Source organism: Prunus dulcis, chromosome 1 (assembly GCF_902201215.1).
Source record: "Prunus dulcis chromosome 1, ALMONDv2, whole genome shotgun sequence".
Lineage (NCBI taxonomy): Eukaryota > Viridiplantae > Streptophyta > Magnoliopsida > Rosales > Rosaceae > Prunus > Prunus dulcis.
The window spans coordinates 34,724,799-34,739,104 of NC_047650.1; the positions used below are offsets into that span (position 1 = coordinate 34,724,799).

Below are 14,306 nucleotides of genomic sequence, written 5' to 3' on the forward strand. Positions count from 1 at the left end.
TACTCTTTACGAAATATATATTCAGAATTTCTATGTCACGAGAACTCGTTGATATAATTTGAGTTCAAACTAACAAAAACTTAGGTAAATCTCAAAATCAATTGATAATTTATAGAGTAACCCAACTTTTTATAACCCCCTCACATTCCAATGCAAGAGTTTTATTTATTTATTTTTAATACAAATAATAGTTTAAATTATATATAATCTCAAAGGGAGGGGAGTTTCGCACATACACACTACCAAGGTGTCATGAGGGTCCGAATCTAAGACCACGGGTCTACAAGTCGATGACATTTTCCAATATACTCCATTGGCCAATGTGAGACAATTATTCACATCCTCGCACAAACTAACACGATTTTTCTCATGAAATTTAGCTCAAACCGAACCAAATCGCATTGCTCAACGGTTAGTTAGTTTGGCTGCAGTTTAAGAGTGAATCAATCCAAATCCATCACAATTATCACTTCTGTTACCAACAAATGGTAAAGTCCACAAATTTTTTTTTTCCTTTTTATTTAGAAGTTTGATCTTATTTTTCTCAGTATCTAAACAACGGCAAACGATGAAGAAGATCCAAACAGAAAGCCACAGAAAATGAAACAACTGGAACCTACCCCACTATAAAAAGCTATGCTCTCTGCCCGTGACAATTATTGGTTTAGAATAAGCATCCCCTTTTGTTAAGCCTTGGCTTAGGTAACAACTAGGTGGATGCAGCATATATTTAAGAACAAATGCTCCACTAGGTTTTAAAAAATAATTATAAATAAACTTAGGATTTGCCCCCCTTAAGTTCCTTGATCAAATCATGTTAGTGTATCATGCAATCGGTAATTTGTCTTTTCTTTTTGGTGTGTTTGAAAAGGCATATTGAATTTCAATAATTTCCTTTCCATGGTCTCCAAGTGGGGGCTAGGAAGACAAAATATATGCTCAATTGAAAGCTACTTTTTATGCTGACCTTATTTCATCAAAACCATATACTCAGAAAAAAATTCGTTTGATATAGTTTATATTAACAATCTAATAATATAACATGTCAAACAGTGAATACGACCATGTTTTATTTTCCCTAGAATTTTTACCTCGATGATCAACTTGTATAGATGAAATTGAAATTTCCTATGAATTTCCTTAGATACGTACCTTTTCGATGCTTTATCGGCAATAAAATCTTGCATCGACTTGTTATTGTTCAGATTCAGAAGCTAGGAGGAATTCTTTAGTTACCATTTTGGAGAAGGTGAAAACTTGCACATGTAATCTTTTAACACTGAAACATTCCATATATAGAATACATATATAAAGAGAAGTTTTGGCTTCTTAACAGTAATGAAAACTGTGACTGGCCTTTACAACACCACTGAAATGACAGAAAAAGAAAAATGAAGCTACACATCATAATAGAATTGCCTTCCTCTAGTCCTTAGCAATGGAGAAAAGGAGCTAGGTTGAGAATTCAAGAAACTTATGAGTCTCAAAGTACAACCGGACGACAGAGCTGCATGCACGGGGCAGGAATGTCACAATTGGGTAATGATAGATTTCCGGCACTTGAAATTTCAACAGAATTGAAGGTGCCGTCTTGTGCCAGCTTAGTAAGGAATAGGCTCTCGGACAGTAGGAGGGCCAGATTTCATGTCCTCGATAATAAGATTCAATAGAATCTGAGTCAAGGAGCCTTCTTTGCCTATAATAAAGAAGCAAATGTTTTTGTAAATCAAATCCAGAGGTTTCACAAGCAACATTTGAACAGGCAATATCATTTGAAACTAGTAGTTCAAGAAACATTTCAAAAGAAATCTAAGGGGCAGTCTGAACAGGCACAGCAACAGGATTCTAGAAAATATATGCAAATATTTGGTGCAAAGCGTGTATGGATTTATAACGTTGTTCAAGTACTTGTATGCGTGCATGTTGTATGTCTTTGTGCCTGTTAAACATTCTACAAGTGCACAGCATAGTGCAGAGAAGTTCTTACCATCACCAATGACCTGCTCATCCCACTGCACTACAGGGCGAACGAGAATTCCACTGCCAATAAGCATCATCTCATCTGCCTTCTTCCCTTCCTCAACAGTCACATTTTCTATCCTTACTCCCCGAAGCTTACCCTCCCTCACCAGCCCTTCTGCAAGAACCAAAACTCTCTTAGCTGTGCATCCGCTTAGGATTTTGTCAAACTGAGGCATCACAAGTTCCTTCTCTTTTGTAACAAAAGCCACATTCATGTTAGGCCCTTCAGCAATGAATCCATCACAGTCCAGCCAAATTGCTGCAAATGCACCTTCTTCTTCAGCCTCCATCTTTGAAAGCACATTTGGAAGATAATTCACACTCTTCATGGTTGCAAATTGGGGAGGTTTTATTGGGATTGATGAAGTAACTACTTTAATGCCCTTCGAATTGAACGGTGATAGATCTTGGATTACAATAGCATAAAGAGCTGGCTGATGGCAGCCAGATGGAGATAACTGAAAATCACCAGGCCCCGTCGAGAGCCAGTACCTTAGTGATCCTGTTTTGCACTTGGAAGCACTCACAGTTTGTATGAGTATTCTCCTTATGCTTTCTCGATCAAATGGTATGTCAATTTTGGCCATGGATGCTGACCGTAAAATACGGTCCAGGTGCTGGTCCAACTCGTACAGATACCTAGGATGTACAGAACATACAGAGAAACTTGAAATTAGTGAAATAAAACTTGTAAAAGGCCCATTTGCGTGTGTTAAGATCATACAAGTGTTCGAAGTCCGTATTTGGTGTTCAACAAAACTTATGCAGGCATCACGAGGCCAAAATCACTAACCCATCTCTTATAGCAGCAGTGTCGAAAACACCATGCCCTCTGTGGACCATGTGGTCATCAATGGGGATCACCATAGCAGCTGGATCAGTTGTGATTCCTCCAAAAATGCTAGAGTACATAGCGAGATATTGCTGCTTACCGTGTCGATTTTCCCGGTATGTTTTTAGCTTCTCAATTGCCTTTTCTAGAAAGAAATACGGGAGAAACAAAACTTCTTGGATATGAATATTATTTAGTACCAATCTCTAAACTAGCCTGGTCGTGAATCAAACAAGTCTCAACCCAAGGCATCAATTACTCATCAATTTTTTACTGTATTTTTCTAACTTTCACTGCAAGCAAAGAACTTAAAATAAGAAGACATTTCAAATATGAGAAAATGACCTCTGAGCAAGTCAGCAGTGGAACATCAGAGACTTGAATGCTATAATCTGGCAGAAAAATGTTATCTTTGTCAGTCTTAGCAGCTAAATTAAAAACAAAAAATTTACAAAACAGAAAAAAAAAAAATTTGTTTTCTTCCAAAAATTTAACGAGAAAGATGAACAGGGAAGCTAAACTTACCAGGCACAGCTTCGGTTTGGTTCGAGCTTCTGATGACCCTCGTCTCTCTGGCTCTGAACGACCCATGTTGAAAATTAAGCAACCCATGTCCCGAAAATGAATGCTTTCGTGGAATTACGTTCAAGCTATGTGAATGGGCAGCTGGTTTTGTGGGAAAGTGTGGGTTTTGCGAGATGGGTTTTGGGAGAGATGGGAGGGAAGCCATGGAAGCGAAGCGATGAGAGAGAGAGCGGAGAGAAGCAGTAAGATCAGAGAGAGAGCCGAGAGAAGCAGTAAGATCAAAGATTAAGGCTCAGAGCTTTAAGCGTTTGACCGGGCTGTATATCATAGGGTGGGTCCCGCCTTCAACATTACTTTTTTATATCTCGTTCTTCGACAGCTTCGGTATAATATAATGGGATTGAAATGGATGCCACCACCCACGGTTTCTGGTGGCGCGGAGTCTACACTCGGGTACTTGGAGGATGAATTTTGAGTATGTTTAGAGATCATGTGTATGACTTGGAAACAATTGGATTTCATAAGATTGAGATAGCATTACTGATTGTACATTATTGATCCCAAATGCCAACAATATTTAATGGGAACCTATGACTGAAATGTTTATTTTCCTTATACCTTATGTAAATAATTGTTTATAAGATAAGGATTATGCATACGGACGAATTTGATTATGATAAAATTTACAAGTATGAAGCTTTTTTTTTTTTTTTTTTTTCACATTCATTTGATGTGGATTGGGAATTTGGGTACCACTCAAAGTACCTACAATTTACTCTTAATGAAGGCCAAACGTCTTTGTTAGTACACTTTCGGTTGCTCTATTAACATTTGGTCACAACCTACCATTCAACAAGATAATGTCTGATTTGAACCTAATTCACACATATTTGTTATTAAGCATTCAAACTCAAAACTCGTCCAGGTGGCATTAGTTTATGTAATTTTTTTTTGCTAATGTTGATGCCAACTTTTGGTTGAACAAATTAATACTCAAACGTAACACATACAAAAGCATATATGGTTCACCTAAATTCTCATCACACTAAATATGAGCTCTCTTAATTAATAAGACAACAAAATAAAGATGAGGTTCCTTTTTTGCTTGAAGTGTACCTAATTGGAAAGTTAATTTTCTTATATCAATTTGAAGTAAAAAATTTAGGAGATTCATTAAATAAGAGTGTGAAGAGTCTATTTCCTTACGGCTATTAGAGGCAAACTCGTTAAAATCTATTTTAATGTAAGAAGAAAATACATAATTTTAATTTGTGATTCCAAGTCTTGTATCAACAATCAAAAAATGTCAATGAGGTACTTGTTTCTTATAATGAATTTATGCCATTTTAATTTTATTCTGTGGATTTACGTTTCAGACGGGTGGTTAGTGGACTCACCATTCTCCAACAAAAAAACCAAAATTAGGCTAATTATTCCAACACAAAACAAAAGGCCAACTATTATGATTTAACGGCGAGGACCTAATTTTCCAGCAAATCAAGCGGTTGGGAAGTGTACGCGCCACCACACACCAAAACCCGCCAAATCCCAAAACATGCGTAAAAAAGGGGAAAATGTTGCTGCTGCTGATCATATCTGAGAGCAACAACACCCAACTTCCCATACATAATACTTCTTTAGAATTTTAGGGTTTACATTTTCCTTTTGAATTTTTAACACTTCCAACTTTGGATCAAGAGCCCCAAATTTGTGGGAATCGAAGAAGCTAGGGTTTCCTCTGTCGGTCAATCAATCAATCCATCATCAGTGCAAGAAGTCAAGAGCCAGTTCATTTTGAATCCGATTGAGCTAGGGTTTCTTCAAACGAACACTGAACAAGCACAAACCTTGGTTCCAAAATGGCGATAATCGGCGACGCGCTTCGCCAGGCCTTCATGCCCAAGCACGAGTACATGAGCCTCCGGGAAGAAGACAGAGCTTGGGGCAAGATTCAGAGACCTCTGTTAATGGCTTCCATGGCTCTCGTCTGTTTCATAGTTGTTGTGTGCACGGTTATCAGCTTGAACATTGTGTTTCCTGGCGACCCGGCGAAGCGGCCGTTCTGCGGCGACCGGAGGCTTAATTCTCTACCGATGAATGTGAGAGGGGGCGATTCTGATCCGTTTCCCGGAGCGTTTTATCTAACGGATCAAGAGATTGCGGATTACTATTGGATGGTTGTGTTCGTTCCCTCTATGATCATTTTCTTGGCTACCTTCGTGTATCTTGTTGCGGGTAAGAACCTTGAAGCTCTACTTTGATTGTTTCCAATTTGAATATGTTATTAAGGCGCTAATAAATTTAAGAGAGAGGGAGTTAATTTTTTCATTTTTGCGTTTTCTTTCATTGATTTGGGTTTTGGGAAAGTGGAACCGTCGTAAATTTCGCCAAAGATCCAGTAAAGAATGCGTGAGATCAGTGATAACAAGAGGAAAGACTTCGGGAATCTTGGATACTTGTGAAATCTTGGTAAAATCACTAAAACTACTGTACTGATGGCATTTCTAACTGGGGATTTGCTAGCTCGGATAACCATGGTCTAAATATCTTTGAATTATAAATTAGAGTTTTGGCAAGGTGGAATAGATTCATGCTCATAATATTCAAGTTGATAGCTCTGTAGAGAATGCAAGATGGTTATGGTTCAAAGACGTAACTTGCTCGCACCAAGTGATAAGAAGGGTAGAAAGAATGCTTGTAGCTGGCGTATGAGTACTAGGTGACATGCATTAAATTAACCCATGCCTCGAGGAAAAAGCTCAATAATCTTTTACAGAGGGCTACGTGTACCTGGAACTGACTTAGGTGGGTTGGAGAAGACACTAAAGGAACAATTAAATCTCTTTAATGGAAAAATAAGGATAACTCAATGATCTTGGGTCCTTGGGATGTTGTTGCCTAGAAACTAGAAACGGGGTAAATCTTCTCTTGGCAAATGTAAGTTTGAAATGCGATTTTAAAACATGAAAGCTTAATGCATAGGCTGTTTTGGATTAGAGACGTGACTAGTAACTAGTAACGCCAAGTCACACTTCACATGGTTATCATTTTCTCTACCAAGTTTGTATATGAATTAGAAGACTCCTGCAAACTCTGTGTATAACTGAAAAAAATTTATAATAATTTTTTTTTCTTTGGTTCTCAGTATTCTGTAGCATGAGTAGAGCTTCTTTAAAAGGAAAATCAAGAAATGCATCAAAGCCAAAAGTCCACCCTGCGAGGGTCAATATTTGAAACCTCACTAACGAAATAAGGCTATATATGGTTCTGGAATGGTTGATTCACTCCTTGTGGCCAACTTCATGCCTAGCCATGGAGTTCTGCTTAGAAATTAGTATTAATTGGATATGCATGGCATATTATGTGGTTAAAGGGACATTGTTCATTGGGATATTGTCACATGATTCTACATGGGTTGTATTTAACCATTAGCGGGGCAATAATTTGATTTGGATATGCTAAATGGTTTTCAAGTTCTCATAGCTTCAATCTGTTTGCAGGAATCGCTGTTGCTTATTCTGCTCCAACAAGACACGGATGCTTAAAGGTAGTTGAGAATAACTACTGTGCTTCAAAAAGAGGTATGCTCCCTCCTTCCCTCCTCCTCAAATGAACTATTGTATCCACTATACATCCGTTGCCATTTTCTATTGTTTTATCATGTATGACTGGACTTGTTACAAGTCATGTTTTCTTTGGAATCTTGCTTTTACTCCTAAATAATGAAGCTGTCTGTCTAAAGAATTTAGTGTGCTGCAGAAAATGTTCATACTTTGTTTAGTTGCCAATAAGTCCAGGTAAATAAAATAAACTAGGATTCTTACAGCTATTTGGCAGGTTGGGCTAGGATCTCTTTTGCCGATTAGAGAGAGCTCTAAATGATTGCTTGCATTCCCTCTTTAGAGTTCTCACACTCCTTATGGGATTCCTTGCTAGAATGAGCATACAGATGTTCATCTGTTCTGTTGCTGTTTTTCTTGTGGGACAGATTGTTTCATCGTTTTTATCATATCATTTTTCTTTTAATATTACAAAATTCAGCATGCCTTTTTGTCCGTTAACTTTTTACTAATGTTGCTCTATAACTAAATTGCCTAACCTCAGATCACACTAACGTGTCCTAAACTAATTTTAGTTTGAATAGTTTGAAGCTTTATTTCCATGTTGGAATTATCCCTCTATCCTATATGGTTCTTCACAAGTGCATTTTGCAATACAATTTCAACTATTACTGTTCCGTTTTCAATGGATTATTTTCCAGCATTAAAAAAAAAAAAGAAATTATGTCAGCCATTTGTTTATATGATTTAATATTTGGCCAAAAAGACTAGGTTGCATGAGAACCTAAGTGATGTCTGAACTCTCATATTGTAATATGCAGGTGGGGTTCGATGCCTCTCTATTCTGAATGCTGTCTTTGCTGTCATTTTTGGTCTTCTTGCATTGTTTCTTGGTTCAAGCCTCCTCACACAAGGAAGCTCCTGCTCTATGCCCCTGTTCTGGTGCTATGAGGGTGGGTGTTGGGGGATGGTTCTTCTATACGGCGGAACTGCCTTTTTTCTGAGAAGGAGAGCAGCTGCAATCCTTGATGAGGGAGAATTTGGTGGTCGAAACCTAGGGCTTGAAATGTTGGAGAATCCCTTGGAAGTGACACCAGAGGTGGAAAGGCGGGTTAATGAAGGGTTTAAGACATGGATGGGGTCGTCGCTCCTATCGTCCGATGAAGAAGATGAACCAAACAGTTATTAGGAACCTTCTCATGTAATTCCAATTCTAACAGGCGAATGGTTTGGCGTTTAAGTGAAGCCTTTCAGAACTACACAGCTTCCGGCAGATTTTTGACAACTTCAGGAGAGCATAGAGTAGTATAAATTCAAATTTTGGCTTATCAAAGGTGGCAGCTTTAAAATCGTTCTAGTGATCGTGATGTAACACAAAGTGAAATGCTAATTTCGGGACTTAGGTTCATGTCGATTTTGTAACATGTCTGTTGCACACGCCCTCTGTGGTAATCTTGGTTGCCTGTGAATATCTAACCAGTGTCTCTTTCTCAATTTCCGTGTGTGAAAATGAAAATCGAGCATTTGTTGCAACTTGCAAGTCTCTTGCCGAGCAATCTGTTCCAGACTCATTTGCCCTAATTCAATCTCGTTGTCATCTGTGGTTGGGTTGGGTTTCTCTGTGGTTGAACTGCTTCGGCTGTCGACCAAATCTACTAATTAGATGTGCTGTCATAATCAAAGATTTTTATCATTGCTACACAACTCAACATTTTTACCAAATTATCTTCTCAATCCATACGACAGGCTTACTTGTGATGATGCAATGTCGTTTTTTCTTCAACGCAATAACGTGGTGGTGAGCCATATCATGTACCATGTAATGCAGTAGGAAAGAAAGTTGGAGCTTGTAGCTTTAGTGGTTGCAAGTATTTACCCTTATTCTTTAAAAAAACTTACCTACAACTGGGTGGATACCCATTCTATAAAGTCTCGAGTGAAGATAGGCCCACTTGCAAGTTTGTTTCTATCGTTACAGAATATTTTTAGTGCCATAATCACATTGATATGTGTTATAATATAAGAATTGATATGTGTTATAATATAAGTGGATGACAAATTTAGTACAATATTAATAAATAAAAGACAATGCTGTCTCACTTCGAGTTCCTTGCTTCCTAGTAAAATCACATTATACCCTTCAGTGACGTTACCCACCAAAGGTGTGTCGATAACGATGAAGAATTTCTCCAAGTCTGAAGTTGAAGTTTCCTCTCTGGCCTCCTTTGTAACAGAAGAAAGAGGCCATTGAGGTCAGGCCCTAATAAAAGGCCCAATCCAACTTATGCGCCCAAACCAAACCCAATCCAAATCCTACGACATCTGTTGGTCAGTTTTGTGTTCCAGTAGAAAGTGTAAAACCCTAACTCACCTTCTCCTTCTCTAATCGTCTCTGCATAGTGTCTGTGGCTGAGCGGCACATCCCCTTTGCTCATCTCCGGACCTACGACATTCAATTTCTTAAGCCACAACCAACCATGGCAGCGTACGACTACGAAGATGCACCAGGGACCTACGACGAAACGTCAGCGACACAGCGCCAGGCGTCGTCCGGAGCCCCTCCATCGCAAGACCTAGGGTACGACCCGAACTTCGTCCCGGACTCCGTCAAATCTTTCGTCGTTCACCTCTACCGCCACATCCGCGAGAAGAATGTGTACGAGATCCACCAGATGTACGAGACGTCGTTTCAGACGCTTTCCGAACGGCTCTTCAAGGACACGCCATGGCCCTCCGTCGACGCAGTCGCCCACTACGTCGACAATGACCACGTCTTCTGCCTCCTCTACCGCGAGATATGGTTCCGCCACCTGTACGCCAGGCTGTCGCCGACGCTGAAGCAGAGAATCGACTCTTGGGACAATTACTGTAGCCTCTTCCAGGTCGTCCTCCACGGCGTCGTTAATATGCAGCTGCCCAACCAGTGGCTCTGGGACATGGTCGACGAGTTCGTGTACCAGTTCCAGAGCTTTTGCCAGTACAGAGCTAAGATGAAGAACAAGACTGAGCAGGAGATTGCCCTTCTCAGACAGTTTGATCAAGTAAGAATCGTCACTTTCATTTCTAATTTGGGGAACATTGATATCTAAGATGACCCTGAATTGTGTTCATTGTTTTTGTTGCAGGCCTGGAATGTGTATGGTGTGCTTAACTTTTTGCAAGCTCTGGTGGAGAAGTCCATGATCATTCAGATTCTCGAGCACGAGAAGGAAGGGCTTGAGCAGTTTACTGCTACAGATGGGTATGATTATAATGGTGGGAGTAATGTTTTGAAGGTATTGGGGTATTTCAGCATGGTGGGATTGCTTCGGGTACATTGTCTCTTGGGTGATTATCATACTGGCCTGAAATGCTTGCAGCCCATTGACATTACCCAGCAAGGTGTTTACACAACTGTTATTGGAAGCCACATTAGCACCATTTATCATTATGGTTTTGCTAATCTTATGTTGCGTAGGTACGATTGCTCCTTTCGTATTTAAGAACATTTTGATTCACTTTTCTGATGCGTGTTTGTGTGTTGTGTGTGAAAACTTGTTTTTGGAGCCTTACAAATATTATTAGTTTCCTTGCAGGTACGTGGAGGCAATTCGTGAATTTAATAAGATTCTGTTGTACATCTATAAAACCAAGCAATACCATCAGAAGTCTCCACAGTATGAGCAGATACTAAAGAAGAATGAGCAGATGTATGCCCTGTTGGCAATTTCCCTTTCACTGTGTCCACAGGTGAAGCTTGTTGAGGAAACTGTGAACTCTCAGTTGCGTGAGAAGTATGGTGAAAAGATGATCAGGATGCAAAGATACGATGATGAAGCATTTGCTATTTATGATGAACTCTTCTCGTATGCATGCCCTAAGTTCATTACCCCATCCCCTCCAAGTTTTGAGGAGCCTCTTGTTAATTACAACCAGGTATGTAGGGCCAACAAGGCAAACGGAAATACCCAGTGCCTGAAATATTTCCAATTCGGAAAGCAACAAGTATATGAAATGGTGTAGTGGAAGTCAGCTTCCAGGACAGTAGAATGTGATGCTCAAATGATTATTACTAATTTAGTGCCTTGTGTATATGTTATGAGGAGAATAATGCATATAATTTAATTATCAGTTCTTGATTGTATCATGCATTTTAATACATATGCATGGTATCAGTTCATGAGCTGTCTGAAACACACTTGCTGAAAATGCCATAGATGGTGGAGTTTCTCTGGAGTTTAATTTTAATAATCTGTTCTGGATTGTATCATGCATTTGACATGAGATGACGATAGACGTGATACATGCATATTATCAGTTCCTGAGCTGTTTGACACATGCACTTACTGAAAATGCCAAAAGCAATACCCAAAATTGCATCAACAGTGGAGTTTCTTTGTAGATCATACCAGACAGCAAATTAAACCTTGTCTTTAGAGGCTACATGTTGCTGCATTAGATTCTCTCTTTTGGGCGTTATATTTCTCTCTCTCTCTCTCTCTCTCTCTCTCTCTCTCTCTCTCTCTCTCTCTCTGTGAATGAGTGTGTGGACATGCACACATAATTTATTAAATGCCATTTTACTTCTTGCAGGATGCTTATAGACTTCAATTGAAGCTGTTCCTTTATGAAGTGAAGCAGCAACAGTTATTATCAGGCATTCGGACTTTCTTAAAAGTCTATTCATCCATCTCTCTTGCGAAGCTAGCAAGCTACATGGAAGTGGATGAATCCAAGTTGAGGTACTTGATGAGGATATTCTTTAAGTAATGTTTCTATAATTCTTCTTTTGATATTTTAATAATGTTATTTTTTCATTCTGCCTTATAGGACTATCTTGTTGACATACAAGCACAAGACACATGCTGTTGATACTGACGGAAAAATCATTTCCAATGCTGATGTGGACTTCTATATTGATGATGTACGTTTTCTTCTATTATCTTCTATCTTGTTGATGGAAAACTTATGTAAGGTCACAAAGTTCCAAGCGCATATTTGTAGGAAATCCTCTAAATTTGACCTGATGTCAGAAACTAGAACTCCTTAGGCACTTGTTTCATTTGATTTTTCTCGAGGAATCATCAATTTCAGCCCTATAAAATCTAGAAAAAGTGTTAGCTTAAGTCATCAGCTAATCTTGTACAGCAGTTACCTAGCCCAGATTTTGGATTTCAATGTGATTTACATGAGATTCCTAATTATATGTTATAGAAATTGAGCGAACCCATGTTTTCTATTTCTAGTTTGACCTACAAGAGGTATTTCAATGCCCTAAAGAAGAAAGAAAGTGATGTGAATGCTCGTGAGGGGAAATGGGTTAAGTAGTTCTGACAATTCCCTTTTCTTACTTGTATGAAAATTATTGGACAATCGTCTCCCTTTCCGAAAAATAAAAACTTAAATATGCAAGAAATTTTAAGTTATATGTGATTAATTCACTATATTGGAACATGGTAAGTGAAGACATTTACATGTTGCTGGATATAATATTTTCATTCTGCTGCAGGACTTGATTTATGTTGTCGAATCAAAACCAGCAAAACGATATGGGGATTACTTCTTGCGGCAAATTGTGAAGGTATGCACAATTCCTTGTTATCCATATTTTCCATCGGATTTAGCAACATTAAGAAAATGTTTAATTAATCATTCTTTTCCTTTTTTCATGGCAGCTTGAAGGGGTTATCAATGATATGGACAGGGTAAAGCTGGATTGAGTCATCCATCCCTTTTTAGACTAGCTCTCTCCTGCAATTTTTGCTCATTTAGATTCATATAATGATGTTTGGGGATTCTTTTTCTTTCTAATTACTCTGCTTCATGTACCTGCCCCTTTGAATTAGTGAATGTGGTTAGCTCTTAAAATCACAATGTAATTTTCACCTGTTGTGGCTTTTATCTACCCAAAGTTGCTAGCACGGAAATATGCAAGTGTTTTTCTTGAAGACGTGCTCTTTAATTCCATACAAAATTAAGAGTGCCGATCCGAATCCGAACTATAATTTGGTGTGGGCGTTTCCCCAAAAACAAGGGGAAGTATATCCATTTAAATTGCAGTTTGTGTCATTTTCTCTACTCTATTCTCACTGGAGCTTTGAAGTTTTTCGTTTTTGTGCTTTTAATTGGTACAATGATCTTTGATCTGATTGATTGAGAATGCATTATGAGGGTGGCTGTAAATTGATAGGTTGGTTTCGATTATGGGATGGTCCAGAGTTGGCTTTGAGTGCCATTGACAAGTCCAACATCATAGGATTTTTAAACTCCATTTGAGATCTCTTTCAACATTGAGAAGAAAATACAAATTTATTCTACTCCGTTATTCGATCTGTTTTTAACGGAGCAATCAGTTGGGTTGTGATCTGATTGAGATTGGGAGGAAACACTACGATCTGTTTAAGATAAGGCCAACGTAATCGATTAAGTTTTTGTTTCATCTGATTTTCTTGTGGAAAACTGAGTTTAGGCACGCAATAATTGAGTAATTGACCATAGCGAAAAGGAAAGCAAGTGCTTTTTTTGTTGGAAATCAATATCATTGACGACAGTAATTACGTATTACTCTGTCGTTTGTCAATCTTAGACATGATTTCAATTCAAATGCGCACTTGGGTGTCTCTTTACAATTGTTTGAAGCCTTTGATATTGTGTTATTTTCTTTCATTGTTGGGCGTAAACAGATTTTTAATCTTAAACAAACAGTTTGGTAGAAATATTTATATATGCATATAATAAGTAATGTGATAACGATGCAAAATTGCACATCTTTGTTTCTTTTTTCTTTTTTTTGGATAGAGAAAGAAAAACAATTACAACTGGAAACCACGAGGGTACGCAGGCCCAAACAAATTAAAATTAAAAGGAATGGAACAATTCAGCGGCAGTCCACGCTCTCACAAACGGGACGAAGAAGGGCCATGGCCTAAATCAACTACAACATCAATAGTAAAATTAGCTTCCTTAAAGACATGATTAAAAGAAACTTCTTCATGCCAACGGGGTCTAGCATAGTGTAAAATGACCTTGACTTGCAGACTAGAGATCTCAGGTTCGAATTCCCATGACATCATAGTTGTGTGTGTGTGAGAAATCCTCATTCCCTCAAATTTAGACTATCGCACATTATTATTCTATGAATGTCTGGATGATCCAAGATTTGGTCCAATATCAAATGTGTAATTCTATCCTTGAACAAATAAATTGGGACATATTTAGTTGACATAGATGAAGACAGAGCCTTTCTCTTGCTCAAATGTTGGAGTTTGAATGTTAGGTGTATGCGCGCGCGCACACACGCTTCTCTATCTAACATTCAAATTGACCCCTCGTCTCTTCTATATGCACGTACAGTACCGACATACAAATAGCACAAAATCATAAATGTG

The 14,306-nt window shown here is 38.5% G+C and overlaps 3 protein-coding genes across 4 annotated transcripts; 2 read left to right on the forward strand and 1 right to left on the reverse strand.

Moving 5' to 3' along the window:
• Nucleotides 1-1,264: 1,264 nt before the first annotated feature.
• LOC117623540 (D-amino-acid transaminase, chloroplastic) lies at nt 1,265-3,792 on the reverse strand. Of its 2 annotated transcripts, none has more exons than XM_034354598.1 (5): nt 3,380-3,792; nt 3,200-3,246; nt 2,816-2,994; nt 1,988-2,661; nt 1,265-1,696 (listed from the first exon to the last, which is right to left on the reverse strand). In XM_034354598.1, exons 1-5 carry the CDS (start codon nt 3,582-3,584, stop codon nt 1,602-1,604), a joined length of 1,200 nt encoding a protein of 399 aa, XP_034210489.1. In that variant the 5' UTR covers nt 3,585-3,792; the 3' UTR covers nt 1,265-1,601. The 2 variants fall into 2 exon arrangements, with proteins under 2 accessions (XP_034210489.1, XP_034210568.1); XM_034354677.1 differs by having other exon boundaries at nt 2,816-2,999; nt 3,380-3,443.
• A 1,055-nt stretch (nt 3,793-4,847) lies between these two features.
• Nucleotides 4,848-8,520, forward strand: LOC117615599. Its single transcript, XM_034345053.1, has 3 exons — nt 4,848-5,614; nt 6,880-6,960; nt 7,761-8,520. The coding sequence occupies exons 1-3, from the start codon at nt 5,239-5,241 to the stop codon at nt 8,126-8,128; spliced, it is 825 nt and encodes a 274-aa protein (XP_034200944.1). The 5' UTR covers nt 4,848-5,238; the 3' UTR covers nt 8,129-8,520.
• A 697-nt stretch (nt 8,521-9,217) lies between these two features.
• LOC117637179 (eukaryotic translation initiation factor 3 subunit L) lies at nt 9,218-12,866 on the forward strand. The gene is made up of 7 exons (XM_034372011.1): nt 9,218-9,980; nt 10,065-10,396; nt 10,515-10,854; nt 11,512-11,660; nt 11,749-11,842; nt 12,428-12,499; nt 12,594-12,866. Exons 1-7 carry the CDS (start codon nt 9,417-9,419, stop codon nt 12,636-12,638), a joined length of 1,596 nt encoding a protein of 531 aa, XP_034227902.1. The 5' UTR covers nt 9,218-9,416; the 3' UTR covers nt 12,639-12,866.
• The last annotated feature ends 1,440 nt before the right edge of the window (nt 12,867-14,306 follow it).

Excerpts from the sequence above, each read along its gene's own strand:
- LOC117615599 (XM_034345053.1), top strand. The coding sequence starts at position 5,239 with ATGGCGATAATCGGCGACGCGCTTCGCCAGGCCTTCATGCCCAAGCAC. Across the intron at positions 5,615-6,879 it reads CTTCGTGTATCTTGTTGCGG|GAATCGCTGTTGCTTATTCT; the intron begins GTAAGAACCTTG and ends ATCTGTTTGCAG. Across the intron at positions 6,961-7,760 it reads CTACTGTGCTTCAAAAAGAG|GTGGGGTTCGATGCCTCTCT; the intron begins GTATGCTCCCTC and ends TGTAATATGCAG.
- LOC117637179 (XM_034372011.1), top strand. The coding sequence starts at position 9,417 with ATGGCAGCGTACGACTACGAAGATGCACCAGGGACCTACGACGAAACG. Across the intron at positions 10,397-10,514 it reads GCTAATCTTATGTTGCGTAG|GTACGTGGAGGCAATTCGTG; the intron begins GTACGATTGCTC and ends GTTTCCTTGCAG. Across the intron at positions 11,843-12,427 it reads TGGACTTCTATATTGATGAT|GACTTGATTTATGTTGTCGA; the intron begins GTACGTTTTCTT and ends ATTCTGCTGCAG.
- LOC117623540 (XM_034354598.1), bottom strand. The coding sequence starts at position 3,584 with ATGGCTTCCCTCCCATCTCTCCCAAAACCCATCTCGCAAAACCCACAC. Across the intron at positions 3,247-3,379 it reads CCAAACCGAAGCTGTGCCTG|ATTATAGCATTCAAGTCTCT; the intron begins GTAAGTTTAGCT and ends TTTTTCTGCCAG. Across the intron at positions 2,995-3,199 it reads CACTGCTGACTTGCTCAGAG|GCAATTGAGAAGCTAAAAAC; the intron begins GTCATTTTCTCA and ends TTTCTAGAAAAG.